This window comes from Canis lupus, chromosome 12 (assembly GCF_011100685.1).
Source record: "Canis lupus familiaris isolate Mischka breed German Shepherd chromosome 12, alternate assembly UU_Cfam_GSD_1.0, whole genome shotgun sequence".
NCBI lineage: Eukaryota > Metazoa > Chordata > Mammalia > Carnivora > Canidae > Canis > Canis lupus.
Genome location: NC_049233.1, coordinates 59,879,524 through 59,898,553, shown reverse-complemented (window position 1 = coordinate 59,898,553; position 19,030 = coordinate 59,879,524). Strand labels below are relative to the sequence as shown.

General features: G+C 37.2%; 1 protein-coding gene across 2 annotated transcripts in view; it reads right to left on the bottom strand.

Annotated features, from left to right (window-relative positions):
• GRIK2 (glutamate ionotropic receptor kainate type subunit 2) overlaps positions 1-19,030 on the bottom strand; it is a 1,061,838-nt gene that overhangs the window by 358,462 nt on the left and 684,346 nt on the right. For both annotated transcript variants that reach the window (XM_038554811.1, XM_038554812.1), the window contains one exon: positions 225-406. In XM_038554811.1, coding sequence (XP_038410739.1) covers positions 225-406 — 182 coding nt within the window. The remainder of the gene's footprint in view (positions 1-224; positions 407-19,030) is intronic.

Here is a 19,030-nt window from a genome sequence, read left to right as displayed (position 1 = left end):
ATGATCTCAAGGGTCCTGGGATCCAGCCCTGCATCCAGCTCTGAGCTCAGCTTGAGGATTTCTCTTCCTCTTCCTCTGCCCATCCCCTAACCCCCCTCCAACTCTCCCCCCTCCTAAAAAAACAAAACAAAAAACAAAACAAAACAAAAAAAAACAATAAAACAAAAAAGCTTTAAATGCAAATATAATAAAGGATCCAAGAATTTACGTAAGTTAAAGATTACCTGTTTCAAAATGCCTGCTGCCATTTCATGGCTACAGTCAAAGATTACATGGAACTCCTTGCCTCTCTTCATTTCCTTTAGTAAGGGTTTTGCATCCTTTGTATCAGCAGGTAGTTGACGGATTTTAAGCCGAAGATTGTACCTTGATGGAGCTTTGATGAGCTCCTGCAAACGAATGAGACCTTTAATGAAAAAAGGGGGGGGGGGGATAATATTAGAGAAAAAACAGAGTAGGTCATAGAATCACAGAACATACTCACTACAATACCTGATTTTTTTGACCATGCATATGTGCATTTCATGGCATGACCACTGAAATTCTTACTTTCTAACCAGATCTCATCATTTTTGTTAAGATGATTGTTTCTCAAATTCTTTAAGAAATTATTTTACAAATTATGAAAGACATACATGACTATAAGTTGATATAATAATTTAAATAAATAAAAAGATATAGAGCAAAATAGTCTCCCTCTGTACCCCAAAGGGTTGTCACAATTGATAGCTTACAAATATTATTCCTCCATTATTTTCTATGCCTTTCCACATATATAGATAGAGTTTTGTTTTGTGTTTTACATTAATAGTGGCTTGTATAAATGTCTTAAAGTCTGTTGTAAGTCAGTGACTGTTATAATTTGTTATTATTCTTCAGTGTTAGAAATCTGGTTACTTTTTTTGTTTTTTTGTTTTTTTGTTTTTTTGTTTTTGTTTACAAGTAATGGGCTAGTAATTTGGTTTATATGTAAGAGTAAAATAAGTTTCTTAAATAAAATAGACTCAAGTAGTAGCCTGAACCATAATTAAATTAAGAAATAAAACTTTTTTTGTATTGTTTGCTAGATATAACATTAACTTCAGAAAAATATATAACCACATGCATTATTAGTAAACCAAATATTTTCCGAGAGAAGTAGCGTCTCAGTATATGTTTCAAAAATATATCAAATTAATATATACATGTTCAATACGTCTAGAACTGCTGGCATTTTAAAATAAGAGAAATCATCAAAATTATTCTTTTATACAAACTTCAAGTAATGAAACCCCTTCAAGAATTCACATACAAGACTAGATATATAAGAGTGTGATAAGAATAAAAGGATCATCCGATTCTATTCTAGCTTGGACCAAATTAAGCAATATCCTTATCTCCTCTTCCTACTCTTCTTTCTTATTTACATTTTTTTCCATCTCATCTCTGTATTTCTATTTCTATTTTCCGTGAAGAACTACCTTCATAAATATTAGTAGGACAAACAATAATAAAAGAATATATTTGGAAATAATTAATCTGGAGCTTTCTCTCTCTCTATCTCTCTGTATGTGTGTGTGTGTGTGTGTGTGTGTGTGTGTGTGTGTGTGTGTGTTTCCTCCTGGAATAATAGGAATAAAAATATATCTTACTCTGAGTAAAAAAATCTGTGTATTAAAAATCTGTGTATTATCTGTGGATAATATATGATCCAGAGAGTAAAATCAAATTCTAGGACTCTTTTCTTTTTTTTTTTTTTTTTTTTTTTCTAGGACTCTTTTCATTCAATTTTTTTTTTAAACATTTTTTTTAATTTTTATTTATTTATGATAGGCACACAGTGAGAGAGAGAGAGAGGCAGAGACACAGGCAGAGGGAGAAGCAGGCTCCATGCACCGGGAGCCCGACGTGGGATTCGATCCCAGGTCTCCAGGATCGCGCCCTGGGCCAAAGGCAGGCGCCAAACCGCTGCGCCACCCAGGGATCCCTTCATTCAATTTTTAAATAAATAGACCATTGTAGATATAATGCTATATACACTTTAGTATGTTGCAACATAGTTAATAAAATTAACATGACTAGTTTTCAGTATTTTCATCCTCAAATGAGATGTACAGTTTAAAAAATATGCAAACTCACAAATATACCTAGTATCTTTTGCTTTTAAAATACTGTCCCATAAAATTTACTTCATTGCAAGTTATTTTAGAATTTTGCCATTTAAAATTCTACAAATCATGGTTGCATAAATTACACAGTATACCATAATTGTCTCATTTTGATTTATAAATTTAAATATTTACTAACTACAGTAAAATGAATATAACACAATTAAATGATATTAAATGTATCCATTAAACATAATACAATTCAGTCTAGAGAATTAATGTATATATAAAGAGTACAGATGTAAACAAAGGTGAAAACAAATATTTGAATTTATAACACCTGCTTAATTGTAGTTTAGCAGTGAACTTATAAAATCTTCCAAAACAGGTATAAAAATCTATATTTATTTGAACATGGGAATGCTCTGCAACTAAATTAGAATAAATTATTAAAGGGTAGTAGTATTGTTTAGCTACTTTTTAAATAAACAAGAGTATAATTGCAGTAAGGCAATGGTCCCCCAACTTTGGAAAGTATGACAGTAATCTATGGAGCTGGTTACAATCTACACAGCTAAATCAGAACCTGCAGAGGATAGGACTCATGAATGTGTATTTTCAACAATCTTCCTCCATCATCAAAAAGTGAGGTTAATTTCCAAAGATAAGTCTGGTTTCAGGTAAATGTCATATGGGAGTCACTTTTGGAACCACTTTGGCATACCAATTCTATAGGATAATAACTATATTATATTAGCTAGGATCATAAGATAATCAAGTAATTAATTCAGAGAATGAATTCCAACTTCATTAGGAAAAGTGAATCAGAAAACTGTAAATACAGCTGACTGTAGGAATAAGAGAAAGAAAGAAAAGACATCATTCATTTACTCCTGCATCAAACAAATGTTTATTAAAATCTTACTATGGGTCAAGCATTGTTCTAGATATTGGCAATACAGTAAAAAATAAAATAGACAAAATCCCTGCCCATACTATGCTAAAAATATACAGGGGAAGGCAGGTAAAGGTTATAAAGCAGGCAATTATATATGAAAAATAGCAAATAATATTTTGGTGGGGAAAGTACAATTATTGAAGAAGAATATAGCAGAATCATCTAACTCAGAATGAGAGTGCTCATAAAAATTATCCCAAAGAAGGTGACATCGAAGCTAATACCTGAGTAAAAAAAGTTGAAAGACTAGATAGAAGAAAAAAAGTTTGTTTTTATTTTTATTTTTGTTTTTGTTTTTGTTTTTTAATACTGGCAGGGAGGTGAGAGAGTGTGGGTAAAGTATCTTAAGCAGCAAGGAAGAAGTGGTGACAAGTGTAATTTAAGAGGGCATGGGGCTGCTTCAGAAGCCTGTGTAAATTACTTTAGAGTTGAAGTCTTAAGGGTAGTGGGAAAGTCCCCACTTAGAATCTACATTTCAAAAGAAGCATTCGGGTGCCTCGGTGGCTCAGGTGGTTAAGCATCACTATTGGTTTTGGCTCAGGTCATGATCAAGCCCCATGTTGGGCTCCATACTGGTCATAGAGCCTGCTTAGGATTCTCTCTCTCTCTCTCTTTCCCACCCCTCCCTGCATCCCCCTCACTCTTTTGAAGAAAAAGAAAGAAGAAAGAAGAAAGAAAGAAAGAAAGAAAGAAAGAAAGAAAGAAAGGAAGGAAGGAAGGAAGGAAGGAAGGAATTACCAAGGGACGAAAGAAATAACCCTCCCTCCCTCCTCCCTCCTCCCCCCCTAAAAATAACATAAACTTAAAACGCCGTACCTCCTGCCTTGCTTACTAAGGAGAGAAAGATACCCCCCTCCCCCCCCCCCTCCTCCCTCCCTCCCTCCTCCCTCCCCTACTCCTCTCCCTCCTCCTCCTCCCTCCCATCCCTCCCTCCCTCCCTCCCTCTCTCCTCCCCCTCCCTCCTCCCTGCCGAAAGACAAGAAAGAAAGAAAGAAAGAAAGAAAGAAGAAAAAGTGATTTCTCTTTCTGAGAAAGAAATCACTCAGATTTTCAGTATGGGGACAGATCAGAAGAGCTAAAACTGAAGGAAGAAAGAGTTGAAAGGTAGTTGTAATAAAGCAGGTTAGGAAAGGCCAAGATCTGTGTGCAGGGCAAGATAGTAGGGAGAGATAGAAGTAGATAGACCAGAGAGAACTTTTTGAAAAACTACAGGAAGTACTTGGTAAGGGAGAGAGTGGAGTCAGGGAAGTTTCCCAGATTTCTGTTTTGGGGAGCTAGAGGGATACTGTGCTTCCACTGAGCATGAGATCATGGGGATCAGGTCAACGGAGGATTCAAAATGAGAGGAACAATCAACCAAGGGTTGCTAGTAAAAAAAACAGTAAATACTTTAAGAAAGTGTTTATTAAATTTAACTACAAAATTAATGATGACCTAGGAAAGGATAGTTCTCCTGCGATGGTGGGGGTAGACTATTGTGCCATTAGTAGGAGTGGAGGGAAGGTAAAAAAATAGACCCCTTCAAAATCATCTCCATATATTTCCATAATGTAACTTAGTGCCCATCCTAGTCAGATCTAATATCCTTGTAAGAAACTACCAGTGCTTTCCTAACCCATCATCAGACTTGAGCTCAGGAACAGACTTATAGGACATTTAGTGTCCTATCTATTAAATGAGTTTTATCTAGATCAGCAGTTCTCAAAGTATGGTCCACATATCCCCTCACTCTTTCAAGGGGGAGGTCCAACTATTTTCCAACTATTTTCATAATAATACTAAGAGGTTATTTGGCTTTTTTTGCTTTTGTTTTGTCACTTGTGTGCAATTGTATGTTCTGGACGTTATAAGACACAGATGATGTCACAGCATATTAAATGAAGAAGTAAATATGAAAATCCAGCTCCCTCCCATTAAATCAAAGATTAAAGAGACCTATGAAAATATCTTACAAATGCTTCCAGAGAACTTCAATTATTAAGGATATAAGATAATATAAAAACCAAAATGTCTAAAAATTACTAAGTTCAAAAAAATTACTAAGTTATATTATCTCTAAATTTTTCCTAGCTCTGAATTTCTATTATTCTCATAAAATTATTTATATAAATGCAGAATGATTTAATACCAACCTTTGCCAAATGAAGAAAAAAAAAAGCTATCCTTGGCTAACTTATCTCACAAGATTTTGTGCAAGTTAAATATAAATTGGGGGGATTTAGCCTATCATTGCAGAAATAGCCTGGGTGTTAGGTTTGAATTTCAGTTCAAAAATGTATGATCTGCGTGACTTTGTGGAAGACATTATATTTCTCTCTGCTTTGCTTTTTTCTTCTTTATATTAGGAAAAAGCCATATATGTATTAATATATAAATGCCCAAAAAGGAAATGTCACATATCAAACTCTCAAAAAGTGGTAGCTGTCAATATTTTTATTTTTGCTAAGTTTTGGAAGGATATAGTTATTTTTTTAAGTGCTGGTTATTAAATCTGTCCTTGGGCACTATTTTGACACTGATTTCAACTGAAAATGTAACAACATAAAAATTTTAATTGACATTTTAAGAGATTAACTCATTACTAAAGAGAAAGGAACACCATATTTACAGATTAGTCCAACAGTTTTGAGTTGAAAAATCTCAAGTGATTCAAAAAATAGAAATTTTCTGAAGAATAGAATCCACAAATAGTATTTGCAGAGTTCATCCTATGTATAAATACTGCCAAGTATTTTCAAATCTCTTAAGAGCTCATGTGGATGGTCCATTGAGCCATCAGGTACAATAAATGTTTACTTATTCTCTTCAAACACATACATCCCTGCTGGCATTAATGTAACAGATTTCAGTTTGCTAGCTTCCCTGAGGAATAATATTGAAGAGCTAAAGTAGGATAAATAAATAAATAAACAAACAAATAAATAAATAATAAATAAAACAGCTGCTGCTAGTAGGAACTGCCATCTTCTACTTGAGAATTAAAGTAAAATGTTGCTTTTATTCATTCATTCAGCAAGTATTAACTGCAAGTCCACTATGTGCAAGACATTGTTTCATGAATAAATATGACAGGAATCATAGCATTTATTCATTCTTGAACTCCTGAAATACAGTTTGACTTTGACACTTTTTTTTTTAATACAAAAGTTATTTCTACAATGCTTTTCACCTTCAGTTTTCAGAATAAAAGTAGTTCAGCATTCCAATCAGTAGAAAGAGACCCAGAGAGCTGTTTGAATACTGAAAGTAGAAACATGATTTATAAATTTCATTTTTCACCATCTTGTGCACCAGGTGCTTAGACTTCTCTCCTGGCTTCCAAGTCTTCTTTGCTCTAAACTATGATATTGTTTCTCTTTTACCCATGTTTCCTTTCCAGATCCTTTGCCTTCCCCATTAGGTGGCAATTACATACAATCTCTGTCTGAGTTTTATTATTTAGCACAACTTGGAAGAATAAGAGAGGGTTGAGAAGGAAGATGTATCCAAAACATCCAAAGAATGGATGTTTACGCACTTTATTTAATGAGTTATTTGATGGCCTCCTTGCAATTTAATGTATGTGGATAAGGGTTTTATCCAAAGGGAAATGGGCCTAAACAGAAGGAATGCCTAATTACCATACTGGGTATATGTATTTTCCTCTGTAGATCTCTATGGATCTTTCTATCTCCCCCAATATTTCTCTGTAAACTATTGTGTTCAAAAAAATTTCTATCTCAGAAAAGATTACCCTAATCAAATTCATCATAAACAGTTAAATATGCATGCTCTGTAAAATAAAATAGGAAAAAAGTAAGCTTCTTAAAATAATTGGATTGCTTTACATGTGGTCATTTCCCACAATTCTTTGGTCAAAATGCAGAAATAAAAGGAGCCATCCATGAGACAAAATAAAGGTTGAAATTTATTTTGTTGAAAATGTGGTTAATACAAAAAATTTCCAAACAACTTTTTCAGAAATGCAGTATACTTTAACAAATTTGGCACCCGGTTAAGTTATTTAGTGAAAGTGTAGAATTATAACTCCTTAAAACAATCTTTTAATTAAAATGCCCCCTCTTTCCCTAATGTAATTAGTTGATGTAATGATAATAAAAGAGAAACAATCTGCACAGATGGGTTCCTGAAAATCTTCTAACAAAAAAGGAGCACCACGTTGCAATTATCCCTTTATTTTGGTAGATGAGTAACATTCTATTCCCTCTAATTCCTTCACTGAGAGTACATTTTTTTAACCTTTTTCTGCTTTCAGATATTTTACAGTAGCTGAAATCAAGGTTTATCTTCAGCTTACAGGGGACAGAGGTCTGAGCTGCTCTTTTCAGAAGGTGGCATCAATTCAGCTTTTAAGGAGAATCCAGAAGGAGTCATTTATGCACACCCCAGCTGGCACTCTGTTCTAAAAGAGATCAATCACACTGACTCTCTGCAGGCCCAGCCTCCCCCCGCCCCAGGAAGGGAGTCCCCAGGTTCCTCCTATACCCAGGTATCCACTTCAGCAGCCACACAAACTAGAGTTTTGCCACCTGGCTCACTCATCAGGCCTATTTATCATTTTAGTTACTGTGGTCTTTATGCAGGCCAGACCTCTCCCCTACCCTCCAAATGCCTTGTGTACTAAACTATATAAAAATGACTCATCCACATTCAATGTTTCATCATCAACCCCACTCCCTTTCTTTCAATTGAGAAAAAAGAATCCATTGAGAGACCAAACATCTCAAAGAGTTATTTTTATTAGAATGTTTTATTTGTGCTACAGAGTGTTTTAGACTTATTTTTTCTTTTTAAAAGAAAATGCTATGCATGGAGCCCAATGCAAGGCTTGAACTCATGACCCTGAGATCAAGACCTGAGTTGAGATCAAGAGTCAGATGCTTAACTAACTGAGCCACCCAGGTGCCCCTGTGCTACAGAGTGTTTTGAAGAAAACTGAATAAAATATCTATACCAGATGGGTTTTGCAGGCTATGGTAATACATTAAGTATTGACAAGGGAGTTAATCATATTAAGAAAATCAAAAGTGGCTTATACTTTTGAGATGTAGATTGCCACTGAAAATTTTTGTCTGTCCCCCTCTCTTTGGGGATGAGGTAGATTTGTTTATCAGTACAGGGAAAATTAAAAAAATAAATAAAGAGAATTGAGGTCTAAAATAAAAAGGGAGAAGAGGAAGGGAAAATCAGAAGAAACATCCAAAGTGGTTTTCATGTTCTTAGAAGAGGGAGATAAAGCTATGTAGAGAAAACTAGAAGGTTGGTCTCCTGGGAAAATCTTCAAATCCTAATAATCACCTTACAGAGAGAGAATGCCATCTCTCTTTTTGAAATCTGCTAGATCTTTAGAGTATGATAGAGCCCAATACATTCAAAACATGTAAAAACACTTTAGCATGATATATTAGAAACCAAGTAGCAGATGAGTTTCGATTCATATGCCAAGGTGAGCTGTCTGTGGCTACCTGGAGTGCTGTGTGAAAAATGTTTTTGAGACCAGTTCTGTGTTCAGAGGCATGTTTCAGAAAGGGATTTGAACCTGAGTGATGGGGTAGGCGTAGTGGCATCATGTATTGGTCATCCTTATATTAAAATTTCCTCCTTACTTATTTGTGTCATCAAATGCTAGCCAGGATATTGTTTTATTGAGCAAAGGCTTTCTGCGCTTCAGAATGGAAAACAATACAGTGCAGACCATACATTTCAGACACTGTGCTCTTACATAAAGGCAAGAACCAGTGCTGAACCATGATGCCTTTCAAATATGTAGAATCCAAACAGGAATTCTGACTCTTACAGTCTCCTGAAAACATTTAAAAAGCATATAAATTGGGCAGCCCGGGTGGCTCAGCAGTTTAGCGCTGCCTTCACCCCAGGGCGTGAGCCTGGAGACCTGGGATCGAGTCCCACATCGGGCTCCCTGCATGGAGCCTGCTTCTCTCTCTGCCTATGTCTCTACCTATCTCTCTGTGTATCTCTCAGGAATAAATAAATAAATAAATAAATAAATAAATAAATAAATAAATCCAAAAAAATTTTTACAAAGCATATAGATTAATTGTCTGAAGCAACTCATTAAAATTCCATATTGTTTCTTCTTGTCAAACACCCACAGACTCTCAAAACTTTGCTTTAACATGTAACACACATACATGTGTGCATTTGTGTGCACGCATACACACACACACAGGCTCACATTCATACACCCGTATACCTCCTCTGTTTCTATTTCACTGGGAAATCTTATATATCTCTGCCCTGACTTCTCTCTACAGGATAATCTGCCCATGATGCTTCTGTTCTTTCTGTTATGTTTCCCTTTCTAAAATCCATACCACACATGCTCATAATACAAATCTAGCAAAGTGGAAGCCTCCCAGGAAGGCCTAAGGGGGAAAATCATAAACTGGCAGTACCTGAATAACCTTTAGCAGGTCAGTCATGGAGAAAGGCTGAGACCTTTCAAACATATATGCAACCTTTTCATAAGTCAGTCTTACATGTTGCATCATGATGCCAAATTTCTGACCCATATGGTGGCATGACAGTCTGCATCAATACCACTTCATTAACTTTCTACTGAATGACTACAGACAATATTTAAATTTTCCAAATTTTAGTTTTCTCATCTGTAAAAATGTGATTATAATAATCATTACCATACAGAAAAAATCAGATGAGCTAATGCATATGAATCAGTTAGTACTATGCCTGGCACATACCAACCTTCCTTACTGGTTTCTGGTAATCACTTCTCCCCTGGAACTTAAAAATCACTGTTGTGTGTGCATGTGCGTGTGTGCATGAGTCTGTGTGTGTGTGTCTGTCTGCAATCTTATAAGTGATCTCTATCAAAATCTCTTCATTTCAAGCATCTAAGTAAATCCTGCTTCCTGTTAGAAACCTAATTAATACTCCATCTATATGTCAATAACTCCCAAATTTATCTCTCTTTCCAGACTACTTCCCTGAACTCTAGAGTCCTAAATTCACTTTCCTATTTGACAACTGTGTAGTAAAAAATTAACCTTGTCAAAGAGAGGTCTGGCCTTTGCTACTGGCTCCTGGGAGGTAATCTCTAAGCTCTTGGAATATCCTGTCTGATCAGACTGTCTTTGTTTATCCAGAAGCCTTGGCTCACAGCTGATAGTCCAACAATGTAATTTATTATAGGGTCTTTGGGTCATGAAGTATCAGATCAGCCTCTGGAGGGGCTAGAAACTACAGGTCAGCCAAGTGCATGTTTGGCCACATTTACAGGATCAACCCCCAATAAAAACTCTGGACACCCAACACTCACAAGAGCCTTACTAGTTGGCACTACTCCATGTATATTGTCATTCAGTGTTGCCTGGAAAAGTTAGCAATGTCCACACATTGAGTTATTGGGAGAAGGCAAATGGAACCTCTGAGTGTGGACCTCTCCTGGACTCTGCTCCATGGGCTTCTTCTCCTGGCTGATCTTAATCTGTATCCTCCTGTTATAAATTCTAACAATGAGTATAACAGCTTTAAGTCATTCTGGGAATTGTTCTAGTGAATTACCAAACTTGAGGGTGATATTGGGGACGTTTGAAGTTGAAATAAGTGTAAGAAGTGAGGATTGTCTTGGGGACTCCTGAATAATGCACCATCTCTACTTTGATGTATGGTAAACACTACATGACATTCCAAAATTGGCTCTTTGTGTCCCCAGCCTCCAAAACTGCTCCCCATTCAGTTTTCCCCACACGGTGTAATGGCAACTCTTAGAATTCCAGTTACTCAGGCCAAAAACCTTGGTGTCATCTTTGATTAGTTCTTGCCAGCACACTTCACATCCAAACTATTAGAAATTTTTTTCTGCCAACTCTTACTGCTCCTAACACACTGGATTGAGCTACTATGATCTCACAGAAGATGGATTATTGTAGAAGCCTCCTAACTAGCATTGTCCTTACATATTTTTATGTCCATATATATCTAGTACCAATTCATGACCTATTAGGCTTATTTCATAAGTCTGGTGAGTGCAGTGATGGGGAGATTTTAAGATAGTAAGGTGGGGAAATGAAGTGGCAGGATCGTACAGAACAGTTTTAGCACAGGCTTGGGTACAATAAGAGTGGTTAGGTGGAACTATGTTTAGTGGCCACTGAAATATGGAGTCCTTAGCTCAACTCAATTCCAAAGAACTAAGTCAATTCACAACAAATTCTAAAGCATGAGACACGTTATAATAGTGGCTTATGATTCTCCAGGACAAGTGGAGGGAGACATTGTGCCTCCAGACAACTTGTCCATCTAAACTTATTCCAATAACAATACAGAGAGCACAATTCAGTCCTGCTGGGTTAGGGTCTCAGGGCTATAAGCAGAGGTCTTGGGTTCAGAATGGGGGAAGCAACAGGGATAATGGAGACAAAGTAGAGAATGCCAGAACTCCTTCCATGTGCTTGAAGCTGGGTCCAAGCATCAAGACTAGCTCCACACTACCTCACAGGCCCCTACCCGGTAACAGCCCACCTCAGAAAAGGGACGGAACTGAGGTATCACATGGAGTGTATCTATGACCCCTGGAAGACAGAGGCCGCCAGCCTGATTATTACTCCTTAAGTCAATACCAAAATATGTTGTCCCTGTTTCTTCCCTTACTGTTAGGATAAAAACCAATTATGTCATCATTAGAAAGCAAACAGTGCTTTTGACGATGCCAAAGCTAAAACTCTTTGGCTGCTATAGCCTTGGGGTCTAAGTTCAATATGTGCTAGGGTCAATTTTCTATTTAGATTAATTCTATTTGTGAGGAGCCAATAAAATAAAGGTTGTATTTGTATCTGCTTACTGTTATTACAACTTGCTTGCATATGATTCATGAGAAGATAGGCACGTTAGTGACTGATTTCCAGCTAAGGTAACTTCAGTGCTGTGCTCTGAGGGGAGCCACAGTCATGGGAAGTGGCTTCTTCCTAGGCTGATCCAGGTCCACCCTATCATTTAATTTCTCTTTGTTCTCTTCATATAGCTGCTGAATGTGGGCCTGGGCCTGGTATAATGAGGGAGGGCAAGTAAAAAGTTGGACAGTTTAATAAGAAGGCAGTTGTATTTGTCAGAACCCTTTTGGTAATATGTGCAGACCTAATTCACACTGCACTGAACAAAAATGGAATTCACTGTCTCCTGTAACTGAAATCAAACTCTAGGCAGGGTTAGAGACAAGATTTTTTTTTTTCTGTTGCTCTGTTCTGTCTTTCTCTGTGTTGCTTCTGTTACCCCTCAACATTTTCCCACTTGATGGTACAGATAACCAAAAGAACTCACGTATATCAACAGAGATTTTTTGTCTAAAATTCTGTCAAAATCCCAAGAAGGACTCTGTCTGGCCCAGATTGGGATTATTTGGGGGTGGGGAGTAGAAAGGATGAAATTAGATGCATCAGTGGGTTGTAAAGATGAAACTGAGCCTTGCCCGAACCATAGAGACTAAGAATATCCCCTCCAAGAGATTCTGGACAAACATACAAACGCAACTCAGAAATGCAACACAATAATGTTTTAGAAACTCTCTCAAAATAAAGTACTTTGATTTGTGACCAGAGTTTGGTTCTATTTTGATTTAACGATTGTTTATAATTAATGTCACTTTGCTAATTTTCATCAAGCTGGGGCCTTTTTAAGACTCTAAGTGATAGAGACATTAAGTACATAGTAATTAGATCAGGACAGCAAGCACACCTCAGGAACATCCTAGGCAAACCAGGAGTTCTGTATGGTCCTCCTACTTCACAGCATCCTTTGCCCTTCATCACAGCTACTTCATCATCTGCTGTCTTGGCAGTGCTACTGACCTACCACCAGTGGGACAGGCCCACCCATTGTTCAATTCTGATGGCCACACTGCAGGCTCTTTGTCCCGAGACAATCCTGCTTGGGTGCACACCTGTCTTTTTATCACTCTACCCGCCCTCTCAGCTTGTGATAACCCAACTTCAACTCTCCAGACGGGTGCTGATTAGCCAGCCTGCTGTCATTTAATCCCCACTTGTGTCCAGGACAATGCAGTGAGGAGGCCGCAAATGATCCTTCACAGCTCTTATTTTGGCTCTGACCCAGGATGCTGCTGTTACGTGGTTTACCCTGCCACTTAATACCTCAAGTATGATTTAAAATTGACACTGATGAAACAGCTTAAGAAGTTTATGTGGTAGGCCTATGACTAACCATAGTTACCAGAACTACTATGTATAAAATGTGACCCTTCAGGAGCTCATTTTATTTTATATTTTTGTCCCAGAAAAGAATATCATTAGCCCCAGTGCCTTCAGTGATTATGCTCATTGAGCATACATCTTATCATATGAATAGCTGAAAAGATGTGAATATATCAGAAATTCGTGACAGCACATAGCATGTGCTTTGAATTGGGAGTACAGAAGTAAAAGACAAAATATAAACAGTAGATGTTTGCCATCTATGAGATTATAGCATAGTGGGGAGATAGGCATGCAAATCATTTGCTTCAGTGAATTATATGTAATAGTGTGAATGCCTCTAAAGTGCAATGCAAGTGGTAGGGATAGAATGCCTAAGGAGGGGTAACCATTTGGTAGTTGAAAAAAGATGAATGTGCTTGTAAAAAAGAGAAAAGTGTGTGCATAAAACATATTGATATGAGAGTATGGAAGTTCTAAAATCTTATGTGCTATTTGGTTGGTACTGCTGGAAAATCAAATATAACTGTGGGAGATGAGGCTGGACCAGCAACAGGTAAGAACTGGTTATGAAGGGCATCTCCTTAGATTATACTTTGTAAGTAAAGGAACTTTATAGTTGCAAGTACTTAACGAATTCAGGCTGGCTGATGCAGAAAAAGAGAATTGATTAGAAAAATTCAGGTAGTTTCATGAAGCTCCAAGGGAATTCAGTCATTCCTTAGAAACCAGAACTAAGCAGGAACAAGGTTATAAAGATATCACTATCTTTCACTTCTGCTCTTTTTTGTGTGCTGGCATCACTTATCTTCCTAATGAGATGGGTTTTCTCTGCTTCACATCAAATAGGAGACACAGCCATCTTTCAAATTCACTCCTGAGTTTACTTGTTATAGGTCCAGCAGCTGGCAGAGACCAACTAATATCTCTTGTTTCCAATTCCAAATTCCTGCATAGAGAATCTAATTGGCCCAGCTATGTTAACTCTTGGTCTACTCAACTGTAACCAGAAACACAGACTTACTCTTAAGCATCAGCCTGGGCCCTACCTCTGAGGGTGAGGAAGCTAGGGGACTTAGGGAGTTAGACGTGCTTCCCCTGCCCACTGTGGATCACTAAGGAAATTAGGGAAAATGAGATAAACAAATTTTCCTGTTAAAAGATCACTTTGATGGTATTTCTCAGGATGGATTTGCGGGTGGTACACTAGGGAACACTGGCATGGTGAAAGATATTAAAAGGAGGTTGTCTTATATTTTAGCTTCTATCAGCATAAGAGAGAGAATAACAGGAAGCATTCCCTCTACACTCTGCTTCATCCTTGATTTGACTAATGTCCTACCACATATCTGTATCCATTCTCTAGTATTTATTTCTCTGGAAACCGATTTCTTATAAAGAAGAATTGTCTTTGAATTTAACTACATCCTTAAGTGAGGCAACATGTGTTAATTTTTTTGAATTTTGACTTCAGCTCATAAGACTTTTAGGTTGCTCTGAAACACATGCTGCATGGATAACATATTAGACTTACATTAATCAAGATCATAAGAGTGACATATAACACTAAACATGCAATCTATTATTTTATAATGAAGAATATATCTGTCACAAGCATGGCAATATTTGAATTGCATGACCACAGTATTCTCAAATTACATCAGAAACCATATCATAATCTGAACATTACTTAATGTTATTTTGGTATCAGAACAAAGGGAGTTGGCCCAACAAATGTAATAATCATTTGTTGTGGGTTTGCATTTTATCCATAAGGACTCTGTGAAGAGGTACTCTTATCAGCCCCAATTTGCAGATAAAGTGAAGACACTAATATCTGGGTTATTAATTCAAAGTCATATGGCTAGAAAGTCACAAAGCCAGATTCAAATCCTGGGAATCTTTCTCGAAATCCAGTATTCAGTCTTTGCATCCAGAATGCAATAACCTAGTCTCATTGGTAGTCTATCATCTAAGAATCTATTTTTCATTAATAATTTTTAGATGTGTCATCTGTGTTTTCCTGTGTAAATCTCTGTTTTTAAGAAACTCAAATATCCAATCAATCCTCTTTCTGATGAACATATTCTTTTTTTGGTTATATTGGTAACTTCAGACAGGATATAATCAAATTTTGCTTAGCTGGAAAACATTCTTCTAAGGTAGTCTTACAACTTTTAATTCTCATTATGTTTTGATTTCACTGTTTCAACTCTCAGAGGGTGACTTAATTTCCAGGTGTTTCCAGAATACTTTACTCCAGCTTCCAACAGTGACAATGGCACATATACAGTCCACTGAATTGTGCTGTAGGTTGTATTATATCTGTTTATAATCAGTTTGGGAAGTAAAATTATTCTATTTGCTATACAAACATAAATTATGCCATTGTACTTAAGTATAAATCTTATTTCTAAATTTCTAATCCAAAATATTTTTAGAGATTAACCACATATATGTATACATCTTACAGATTTTCCTTTTTTGCTTCTGATTTTCATTTTTCCATTTCTATGCCTTTTCAAGCCCTTCCCACTTTCCCATAAGTCAACTAAGAATCTTTCAGTTTTAGTAAGATAAAGAAGGAATCCTTCTCTACCAAATCCTTCTCAAGCAATAACCTTACCCATTGCATGGCCTCTCTCATAAACTAATATTAAGCAATAGTCCCTAATTATCATTCTATGTGGAACTCCTGAGTATAGGATCTAGTTAGCAACCCTCTCTGCCCCCCATCCTCATGCATTGTTCCTTGTTCCTGTTGCTTATCAGCATGATGTAACCTTGCTACCTCCACTAATTAGTCTCTTAATTGCATATCCATGGGCCCTTGAGATTCATTCTAAATTATTTCATGAAAAAGAAAGACAAGCAGTTATTTTTATTCTTTTGCAACCCGGAGAATTTTTGATAATGCTATTTGATAATATTTAGATCATTTATTATACATAAAATTTGTTTTCTCAAGTCTTCACAAAACTTCTAAGAGGTAGTTTTTCCTCTATATAGGAAAAAGAGGCACAGGAATTTGAGCTTATTGAAAATGGCTTAAATCTAATTAAGTGGCAGAATTGGAATTTATTTTCATTGGTATGCCTATGTTTTGCTTATGAGCAATTATTCTTAAAAAGGTGGTAAGGGACGCCTGGGTAGCTCAGTGGTTAAGCGTCTGCCTTTGGCTCAGGGCGTGAGACTGGAGTCCTGGGATCGAGTCCCACATTAGGCATGGAGCCTGCTTCTCTCTCTGCCTGTGTCTCTGCCTCTCTATTTGTGTCTCTCATGAATAAATAAATAAAATCTTTAAAAAAAAGAAAAAATTGGTAAAATGAGCTCAGTTTGGTTGGGGTGTCCTATTTCCTTTTGCCAAACATGTTTATAGGTAATGGTTTGCATTAAAAATATTTATTCGCTTACATGATAGGTAGAATAAGTTTCTATAAAAAATTCCATGTGTCAGACATTTTGGGCAGAACACAGACTTGTGGTCCATCTACTCAAATCTAAAAGGCTCGTAACAGTTTTGCTATATGAAAATGCACTTGGACCTTCATGGACAATTGAAGGAAACCCATGAACTTGAGACTTAGGGAAAGAAATGGGCATGAAATAGCTTAGAGTCAGAGGCACCCTGAAAGCTGGTAGCTTTCCATTAGAATTAGGAATGAAAATCACTGATTTATCATCCTTAGCTATAGTTTTTTTTTTTTTTTTTTTTTTTTTTATGATAGTCACAGAGAGAGAGAGAGAGGCAGAGACACAGGCAGAGGGAGAAGCAGGCTCCATGCACCGGGAGCCTGATGTGGGATTCGATCCCGGGTCTCCAGGATCGCGCCCTGGGCCAAAGGCAGGCGCCAAACCACTGCGCCACCCAGGGATCCCAGCTATAGTTTTTATAGTATATGAAGGTTAAAGTTAGTAACATATGCAACATATGTAACATATTGCATATGTGAAACCTCTTGATAAAAATTTAATAATGCAATATAAAACACAATGTTTTAAGGAAGGGCTGAGCATAATACGTGCAAGGTGAAGAGTAGAAACGAGAACGATTTCAGAGAAGAGGTAAACAGAGGAACGGGCTGGGCATGAAGAATGGTTCAAAAGGCAGAAGTAATGGCAGAGCCATTGTCAGTTATGTGGCATAGAAGCTTGAGTGAATCCATAACCTGGCCTCATCCATGAGACAAATTGACACCTTATGTGGGTGGAAGGGCAGCAAAGTATGAGTTGGAAGTAGCATGGCTGAGGTAATTCAGTAGTAGAACAGCACTTCCTCTCAAATTGAAACCTAAATCAGAATCATAAACTTTGTTTTAACATGGGCCAGTGTTGATCTTATATGCGTCAGAGAGTTGAGTGAGAAACAGGGGTGAGAAGAGTCCAGTAGCAGTGGGTAGTATATAATTTCATTCACCTAGCTATTCAGGCACTAGAGATCCTAGGCCAGCTACCCAACCTGTGGAAAGCCTCTTTTTAGCCGGAGATATAGAAGAGAGTATCAGAGAGAATAAAGCTTGCGGTTAGTACCTTAGTGAAATTCAGAACCAATCAGTATTTAATTCCAGCAGAAGATTGGGAAAAAATGTTGAACATGACAAAGTAAACAAACATCAGATCCCACTTACAACTTGGTACAGTTGTGGGTGCCAGAGAGTCACTGTTAAGATACAAAGACCTTGATTTAAAACAGAAGATGGACTCTAAACCCAACTTGTATGAGGTAAAGGCTTATGTTAGGCTATCTAACTTGCTATTCACAAATTTTAATATTAGATATTTATTTGATTTATGATCAGCATTTATTAAGCAGCTGCTGCGCAGCACACCTTATCCTAAGTGTAGGGAAAATCATGAATTGGAGATCACTGAGACCTCAGAGTTTAATGGGGGAGATGGATAATAAACCATCAGTTGCAATGTACTATGGTAAGTACTACCATGCAGGAAGCAGAGGCAGGAACAATTTTCTAGTAGAAAGAGGTTTTCAGTGAAACTTTAAGAATCACGAGTTGAACAGGCAAAGAGGGGGGCTTGGCTCTTGGAGAAGAAGAAAACTATTTTAGGCAGAGGGAATTTAATGTAGAGAAGTATCGGAAACAACATGGTGAGTCTGGGGAACTTCAAATAATTCACTTTGCCTGGCATTGAACAAGGAGAAAATAGGATGGTGAGAGATGAGGTGGGAAACTTTGAAGAATGAAATAGGTATAATGTTCTGAGTGGGTAATTTGGTATAAAATAAATGAGGGCTGCCTGGGGCAAGAAATGATGACAGAGGTCTGGTAGAGGGAGTCCGTAGCATAACCTCAAAGGGGTGTCCTTCCATGGGCAGACTCTGCTTTCACTCTTTAAATCTGTTTACGACCTTCAGGCAACTTTCAGCACCTTTTCATATTTTCCAAAAGAAAACCTACAAGTGGAGATTCTACTGAAAAGTTAGCGGCAAAGACAGGGGAAAAGATTTATATCAGAAGACAATCCCAAGTCTCTCTTCTTGGTTATGTGACACATAGTCTCCTTCTGAAACACATTTGGCTCTTCACTGCATACACTAAGTCTCTCCCTCTTTCCTATGGCAAACATGATCTCTACCTCACCTCTCTCAGTCTTATGAACTAGCTGACATAGAAGCCCTGGAGGTCTATCCACCATGTGGGTTTATTAAAGCAAGCACAAATTGGGTCTCTCCTCGAGGAGACTACTCTGCTACCTGCTACGAAAAATCACATTTCCTTCATATATTAGAATTATCTTGGTTCTGCACTACCAAATCTTTCTTCCCTATTTGGCTG